General features: G+C 36.8%; 2 protein-coding genes and 1 non-coding gene across 10 annotated transcripts; 1 reads left to right on the plus strand and 2 right to left on the minus strand.

Annotated features, from left to right (window-relative positions):
* The first annotated feature begins 301 nt into the window (after positions 1-301).
* Pic (DNA damage-binding protein pic) lies at positions 302-6,254 on the plus strand. The gene is made up of 5 exons (XM_078179326.1): positions 302-593; positions 669-817; positions 995-3,735; positions 3,830-4,226; positions 4,307-6,254. The coding sequence occupies exons 1-5, from the start codon at positions 524-526 to the stop codon at positions 4,388-4,390; spliced, it is 3,441 nt and encodes a 1,146-aa protein (XP_078035452.1). The 5' UTR covers positions 302-523; the 3' UTR covers positions 4,391-6,254.
* Positions 3,195-7,937, minus strand: LOC144469280 (ADP-ribosylation factor-like protein 16). Of its 8 annotated transcripts, none has more exons than XM_078179347.1 (6): positions 7,645-7,937; positions 7,198-7,575; positions 6,587-7,117; positions 6,202-6,451; positions 3,407-3,532; positions 3,195-3,320 (listed from the first exon to the last, which is right to left on the minus strand). In XM_078179347.1, exons 1-2 carry the CDS (start codon positions 7,849-7,851, stop codon positions 7,255-7,257), a joined length of 528 nt encoding a protein of 175 aa, XP_078035473.1. In that variant the 5' UTR covers positions 7,852-7,937; the 3' UTR covers positions 3,195-3,320; positions 3,407-3,532; positions 6,202-6,451; positions 6,587-7,117; positions 7,198-7,254. The 8 variants fall into 8 exon arrangements, with proteins under 8 accessions (XP_078035473.1, XP_078035470.1, XP_078035476.1 ...); XM_078179344.1 differs by having other exon boundaries at positions 6,056-6,451; XM_078179350.1 differs by lacking the exon at positions 6,202-6,451 and having other exon boundaries at positions 6,770-7,117.
* LOC144469607 (U4 spliceosomal RNA) lies at positions 5,715-5,873 on the minus strand. The gene has a single exon (XR_013494019.1). It is a non-coding gene; the product is annotated as a U4 spliceosomal RNA (small nuclear RNA).
* Positions 7,938-8,004: the final 67 nt, after the last annotated feature.

Below are 8,004 nucleotides of genomic sequence, written 5' to 3' on the forward strand. Positions count from 1 at the left end.
CTGCGTATCCAATCCGCAGTAAATCCCGCCTTAGCATTAAATCGTAAACCAGTCAAAGGTAAGCAATTTCTACTCCCCTTCTTGCTAACAGAGCGCTCTGCAGCCGGAGAGAATCACAAAACTTGAGGTATAGACATAAACTATTATTATATGCACGTATATACAGTAATGGGATCTACTTTTGCATACTTTTCTTACTCCCCAAACTGGCGTAAATACCTCAACCATTTTACTGCGCATCCAATCCGCAATAAGCCAATCAGAGCGAAGAAAACTTTTATGTGGAGACTCGCTGAAGGATAAAGTTGTGGCCTAGAGGTGTGCAGGAAATAGTATCATTACCGTAGCATGTAAATTGCGGCGGCTTTGTGTGAACTGGGCTTAGTTTTCTGTTCTCTGTAAGCGTTACCAACTTCGTGGCACGTCAAAGCGGACAGCACGCAAGACCAGCATTTTGTCGTGTGTATTGATCTGTCCCTAAATTGTTAACAAATATAGAAAAGTTGTCGTCGGATAAAATAGTATGAAAGCAATGTCTCATCATTATGTTGTGACGGCACATAAGCCTACGGCTGTTAATGCGTGTGTGACGGGTGAGTAGGACAATTTTCGTCGAGCGTGAATGAATGATGCGTTAATAAACCATTATTTGATTTTTGCCAATCAAGGTAACTTTACGTCGCCTACGGATTTGAATTTGATCTTGGCAAAGAATGTTCGTTTAGAAATCTATCTGGTCACACCGGAAGGCTTGAGACCACTGAAAGATGTTGGAATTTACGGAAAGATTGCAGTCGTTAAATTTTTTAGACCGCCGGTAAGGTTATAACAGCAGATTTGTTTCATCTATCCGAAATTCTTAACTTGTCTCTGTGTTTATGTATTGTCATTCAGTCTTCTGGCATCGATTTACGAATGTCAATGCGTACATCGTTATCGAAACTGTGCAAAGTAACATTTGATTAATTAATGATTAATTACATTATTCCTACAGCATGAGAAAAAAGACCTATTGTTTTTATTGACCACCCGTTACAATGCGATGATTCTGGAATGTGTCGGAGAAGGTGAAGACATAGAAATTATAACTAAAGCACATGGGAATGTGGCAGACCGCATTGGTAAAGCTTCGGAAACAGGAATTAAAGCTGTAATTGATCCTAAAGCACGCGTGATTGGTCTTAGATTGTATGATGGTCTTTTCAAAATAATACCACTGGATAAGGATAATCCAGAATTAAAAGCATCATCGATACGCATGGATGAGCAACAAGTGCAAGATGTGAATTTTCTTCATGGATGTGCTAATCCAACATTAATTTTAATCCATCAAGATATTAATGGCAGACATGTTAAAACACATGAGATTTCTTTGCGAGATAAAGAATTCGTTAAGACACCATGGCGACAAGACAATGTGGAACGTGAAGCTATGATGGTTATCCCAGTTCCTTCTCCTATTTGTGGAGCAATAATAATAGGCCAAGAAAGTATATTGTATCATGATGGGACCACGTATGTGGCTGTTGTACCACCGATCATTAAACATAGTACAATTACATGCTACGCTAAAGTTGATAATCAAGGATTAAGATATTTGTTGGGAGACATGGCTGGACATTTATTTATGTTGTTCTTGGAACAAGAAAAGAAACCAGACGGTACCCAAGTAGTGAAAGATTTGAAGGTTGAGCTTCTAGGAGAAATCAGTATACCAGAGTGCATTACATATTTGGACAATGGTGTAATATTTGTTGGTAGTCGTCTTGGTGATTCACAATTAATTAAGTTAATTACGAAAGCAGATGAGAATGGTTCTTATTGCGTGCCGATGGAAACATTTATTAATTTGGCGCCGATAGTTGATATAGCTGTGGTTGACCTTGAGAGACAAGGTCAAGGACAGATGGTCACATGCTCGGGTGCTTTCAAAGAAGGTTCGCTTAGGATCATTAGAAATGGAATAGGTATTGAAGAACATGCAAGCATAGATCTACCAGGCATAAAGGGTATGTGGGCACTGAAAGTTGGTGGTGGCAATTTTGATAATACTCTAGTTTTATCTTTTGTTGGGCAAACTAGAATCTTGACTTTAAATGGCGAAGAAGTCGAAGAAACGGATATCGCAGGCTTCGTTGCCGATGAGCAGACGTTCCACACAGGAAATGTTACGAACGATTTATTTATTCAAATAACGCCAAAGTCTGCACGATTAATTTCACATGAAACGAAAACTATCGTTTCGGAATGGGAACCAGAAAACAAAAGAACAATTAGCGTAGTTGCTTGCAATGGAACACAAGTACTTTGCGCGACCGGTAATGATCTGTTTTATATGGAAATTACAGATGGACAGATCATATCGAAAGGGTTTGCTACTTTGCAGTATGAGGTGGCATGTTTAGATATATCTCCATTAGACGGAAATACCGAAGCAAAGATTGCCGCAGTAGGATTATGGACGGACATTTCTGTTCGCATATTAACTTTGCCTGCTTTAGAAGAAATCAATAAAGAATTGCTTGGAGGTGAAATCATACCCAGATCTATTTTAATGACTTGTTTCGAAGGTAACACTTATCTTCTTTGTGCTCTTGGAGACGGTAGTATGTATTACTTTACTTTACACAAGCAAAGCGGTATGCTTTCCGACAAAAAGAAAGTTACCCTGGGCACACAACCAACAGTTCTAAGAACTTTCAGGTCTCTGTCCACCACCAATGTTTTTGCATGTTCCGACAGACCTACCGTAATTTATTCGTCGAATCATAAACTTGTATTTAGTAATGTTAACTTAAAGGAGGTAAATCATATGTGTTCTTTAAACGCACAGTCATATCCAGACAGTTTAGCATTAGCTACCGACAGTACAGTGACTATAGGAACAATCGATGAAATACAGAAATTACACATCCGAACGGTTCCGCTTGGAGAATCACCAAGACGCATTGCTTATCAAGAAAGTTCTCAAACCTTCGGAGTAATAACGATGAGAGTCGATGTTCAAGACAACATCGGTCTTTGCATTGTAAGACCCTCTGCATCCACTCTAGCAGCTTCAACATCCGCAGAGACGACTTCTAGTAGCAGTTCAATAGCATCGCATATTAAACCTACGGGATATACATCTGGTGAAATCGGTCAAGAAATGGAAGTACATAATTTACTCATCATAGATCAACATACTTTTGAAATTTTACATGGTCATATGTTAATGCCTACTGAATATGCATTATCATTGATATCGACCAAATTAGGCGATGATCCTACGTCCTATTACGTAGTTGGAACTGCGCTTATTAATCCGGATGAAACCGAGCCTAAAATGGGCAGAATTCTTTTGTATCATTGGAACGACGGGAAGCTTATACAAGTTGCTGAAAAAGAAATCAAAGGTTCATGTTACTCTTTGGTTGAATTCAATGGGAAACTTCTAGCAAGTATTAACAGCACCGTTCGTCTGTTCGAGTGGACAATTGAAAAAGAGCTTAGGTTGGAGTGCAGCCACTTCAATAATATCATTGCACTTTATCTGAAAACAAAAGGAGACTTCGTTTTAGTTGGTGATCTTATGAGGTCTCTTACGTTACTGCAGTATAAGACTATGGAAGGCAGCTTTGAAGAAATAGCAAGGGATTATAATCCAAACTGGATGACAGCTATCGAACTTTTAGACGATGACACTTTCTTAGGAGCTGAAAATTGTTTTAATCTGTTTGTTTGCCAAAAGGATAGGTAAATATTAGATGTATTATTTTTTAAGCAAATTGTATTACATGCTAAGAATAACAATAATTATATTTTCTTTTCGTTTCTCTTTTCTTTTTAGCGCGGCCACTTCCGAAGACGAAAGACTACAAATGCAGGAAGTTGGACAATTTCATTTAGGTGATATGGTCAACGTTTTCCGACATGGATCATTAGTAATGCAGAATTTGGGTGAATCGAGTACACCTACACAGGGTTGTGTATTATTTGGAACTGTTAGTGGGGCAATTGGTTTAGTTACGCAAATTCCGTTCACGTTTTATGAGTTTTTACGAAATATTGAGGACAGATTAACCAGTGTGATAAAGAGCGTCGGTAAAATAGAACATAATTTTTGGAGAAGTTTCAATACCGAACTGAAAATTGAACAATGCGAAGGATTCATAGATGGTGATTTAATCGAAAGCTTTCTCGATTTGAGTCCGGATAAAATGGCAGAAGTTGCAATGGGTGTTATGGTAAAGATTCCGTATTTTGTTTATACAGTGAGGTATAAACTCTGTTTTGTAATTTGAATTAAATTTCTTCATTTTTACAGATTGATGATGGCAACGGTATGAAAAAAGAGGCGACGGTAGACGATCTTGTAAAAATAGTAGAAGATTTGACAAGAATACATTAAAAATTTATATTTCACCGATTTGTATAGTTTATTATATTTTGAGAAGTTTATAGATAAATAGGTTAATAAGAGAACTCGTAATTATTTGAGAACGAATGGAAAGAAAAGTACATAATATTATCTATTTATCACTGATAGTACAAGAAAGCAAGAAGTTGCATTTCCTTGTTCTTTTCCAGTGAAGACATAATTTTTATTTATATACACCTGCGCTCTTGTACTCTAATTAATGTTGTAGTATTCTCTCCGTAATTGTCAGAAAGATCTCTCTTTTCCTCTACCGTAACAAGCCAACAAGAGGTTGAATATCGGCGAGACTCTACTAATGCAAGCGAAGCAAAATATTATAACTTTTCTCATTCTTTTTGTACGAAACTTTTACCATTTCGTTTTTCTAATTAATCCAACAATAACAACAATAATTACTTATTTAATGAGAGATTCGTATTATTATTTAAATTGGAAAGAACGAGGTGAATACGATGGTAAAAGTTTAACTGACGAAAAATCAAAAGTAAGAAATATCAATTATTGAACTTAAAGTAGTGAGCTTGCCCGAGTCCTTTAACGTTTGTCGAATGGCTCAATCCTCGGCCTATTTTACGTTTTCAATCATTGTCCTTTTCTACCTTGTAGCAGCTATCATTCGACGAATTCAAAATTATAAGTTACATTACGGAGGCAATACTGTACGTCGCAATGACGACTTGCTCGAGTTATTCCTATATGTGAACATGGGAGACATTTGGGAAGTTTTTAAATATATATATTAAGAGTGCATTCTTTATACAAATCTACGATCTAGTTCTTCTACAAGTATTAACAGATTCATATGGATGTAATGTATTTTTTATGGTACTAAATAATAATTGCATAACTTAAGTAAGTACTTATTTGAAATAAATTGAAAAACTTAGTCGGTAACAATTGCTTTCCTTTCTTTGAGGGGTATTTTCAATAATTTTTAATGTTCAGTACAAAGTATATAATTCAATTTCTTTACCGGATAATATTTTTGGTTCAATCTAAACATGATGAATCGAGAGACGATTAGCAAAGATGAATATACGTGCGCGCGCACATTTTGTTGACAACATAGTCGTGTATTTTTTTAGTGTATGTTGGTATAGGTCAAGATCAGGTGGTGGCTTTGTTTGATTATACTGCAGAGCGGTGGAGTGTGGTTATGACACTGCCTTTGGACATTGTTATTGAAATCCATTGGGATCCAATTGCATCGTTAAATCCCATTTTTGAAATCTTCCTTCACAGTGGGCTTCTTCGTGTAGATATGTCGTGTCACGGACCATATGGACAGTGCCTACTTTCAATAAGGTGGTGTCGAAAACGTAAAAGAATTCAAGAGTTAGTCATCTTTGTGTGGCATCATAGTGTTACTACTTGTTTCTTAAAAGTTTTCAACTAGCAATAATCGCACCTCGGTAGAACCTCATTGGTTACGATATCGCCACTGCGCAAAGCTACTTGTTTCTTAAATGGGAAACTGATATATTTACATGAATTCCTTCTATGTATGTGCAGTAAAACTATATGAAATTGCTTCTAATACTCTGAAATTTCGCCACACAAAAATGACGGATAGTTTCTAGATTTTTTTACGGACTTGGTACCACCCTCTCTTGAATATAAGCTAAGCGTACGCACCTGTTGGGTATTTTTCAGTTGAATTAAAGGATTTTGGTGAGCTCGGGTACTCGTTGAGCGTTGAAGCACTTTGCTCATGAGGGATTAGTGTACAAAAATAACGAAAAAACAAATTAAGAAAATTAAAGAATACTTTATCGTCTGACCTCTAAGATCTGTATTTTATGATCTCTAAATAAAGTTTGCTGTTTTCCGCGAAGTTTTGAATCTCGTTCCAGCTTCTTTACTTTTCCTTTTTTACTCGGCTAATAGAAAAATTCAAGTCTTTTAGCCGAGCGTTGATTCGTCGGATGGCTCGTCTACTGCTCGCAACTAGATAATGATTGATGGTAGTGGTGCCATAGTGCACGAGGGCGAGGATGTGGGAGTCGATTTGCACGCGAGGTTGAAGGCTCGCTAAAACGAGTGTTGTGGGTATATTACGCGCGAAAATTTTGGATTTTGAGACTGAATGAGAGCAAGAGAGAGAGAGAGAGATCTGTCAGGAAACAATGTATCTAAGATATTGCACCATGGCGAAAATATACGTACGATATGAAGTATACAATTATGACCATAATTTTGCATTTTATATTCGAATTTCTCAAACAACATCACTGACACATGCTCTGGTTTGGTGTGCACCGTCTTTCAGGTCCATGGTGCATACCATAGCTTTCAAATGCCTGGTCACTTTACGATTTCGTTCCAGGAAAGTAGAAATTAAAGTATTACCCATCGCAAGAGGGATGGAATGATGCCAATAGATTTCCATCCACTTTGATGGCTATACCACTTGAAGCAAACTCCAAGCAGAGTCCCTGACACCATAATGTACACACTGGACATACATACTGGTCTTGAATGGGAATTTCAGGAACAGTCAGATGTCAAACAATTCCTATATTTGTTTCGAAATTTCACCACAAGCGGCGCCACTTGTTTCAAATAGCGCCATTTTTAAATTTTCATATCTCCTTATTCTATTTCTTCTCCTTCCCTCGATCTGGTTCTTCTCTAATTCATCCTTTTCCTTTCTGTTATATTCAAACTCGGCGCACTTATATGCTCTAAGTATGCAGTCTACGGTTAATTAATAGTAACTTTAATCTTAAGGAAGACATGTTTTGTCCGAACGTTTGCATGATTGTAAGATTACTTACAATTAGTGTAAAGAATAAATACACGTATAATTGGAAATTTATCATTCTCATATAATTTTATTTGTTTGCATTTATTGTTGCTTTTAGCGTGGCTGGATCGAATAACCAGTTTCGTAATTCTTCTACACCTTGTCCAGTCATACCGCTAGTTTCAAATAAGGAGAGATCCTGCTTGACTTCTTTCTGTATGCGTGAAAATTCAAGCATCAATAAAGCTTCGTTGCGCATTTGACGATAAGAAAGATCCATTTTATTGAGTGTTAATGCGATTTTTATTTTTCGCAATCTTGGCTCGACTAACAGAGAATAAAATTGCACTACTGCTAGACTTATTTGGCATAGATTGCTTGCATCCACTACATAAATAATATTTCGTATCTGACAGTTCACAAAATAAATTATCAGGATTAAATTTAATCTGAAATTGTGTCTTGTATTAAGGTTTACCTTGCTAAAATGAAATTTCCATATTGGAGTCATATCACCACCGATTTCTTTAACGATCATATCAAACTCTCCGGTGTTATTTTTTATGGTAAAAAGATTTATTCCATTAGTATTAACAGTATGCGTGGCTTCGTCCATTTCGTCTCCTTGTAAACGTTTCATTAAAAATGTTTTGCCAGATTTAGCAGGACCAAGGCATAAACACATAATGTAAAAGTCACATTCAGGAGTGGAGTCACCGTTTTCTATAATAAGCGTTGCCACGCTACTGACGACTCTTGGAAAGTAACTTACACGAGCCAATTTCGAACCGCAATGTAATCAATAATTTAGCCATTATCGTGATTTCACTATCGCTGG

The sequence above is a fragment of the Augochlora pura genome, chromosome 4, assembly GCF_028453695.1.
Source record: "Augochlora pura isolate Apur16 chromosome 4, APUR_v2.2.1, whole genome shotgun sequence".
Lineage (NCBI taxonomy): Eukaryota > Metazoa > Arthropoda > Insecta > Hymenoptera > Halictidae > Augochlora > Augochlora pura.

Bases quoted from the DNA above. Each gene is read 5' to 3' on its own strand.
- Pic (XM_078179326.1), top strand. From the start codon at position 524: ATGAAAGCAATGTCTCATCATTATGTTGTGACGGCACATAAGCCTACG. The intron at 3,736-3,829 runs GTAAATATTAGA...TTTTCTTTTTAG, and splicing joins TTTGTTTGCCAAAAGGATAG to CGCGGCCACTTCCGAAGACG. The intron at 4,227-4,306 runs GTAAAGATTCCG...TCATTTTTACAG, and splicing joins AAGTTGCAATGGGTGTTATG to ATTGATGATGGCAACGGTAT.
- LOC144469280 (XM_078179350.1), bottom strand. From the start codon at position 7,851: ATGTGTTTATGCCTTGGTCCTGCTAAATCTGGCAAAACATTTTTAATG. The intron at 7,576-7,644 runs GTAAACCTTAAT...GTGAACTGTCAG, and splicing joins GGAAATTTCATTTTAGCAAG to ATACGAAATATTATTTATGT.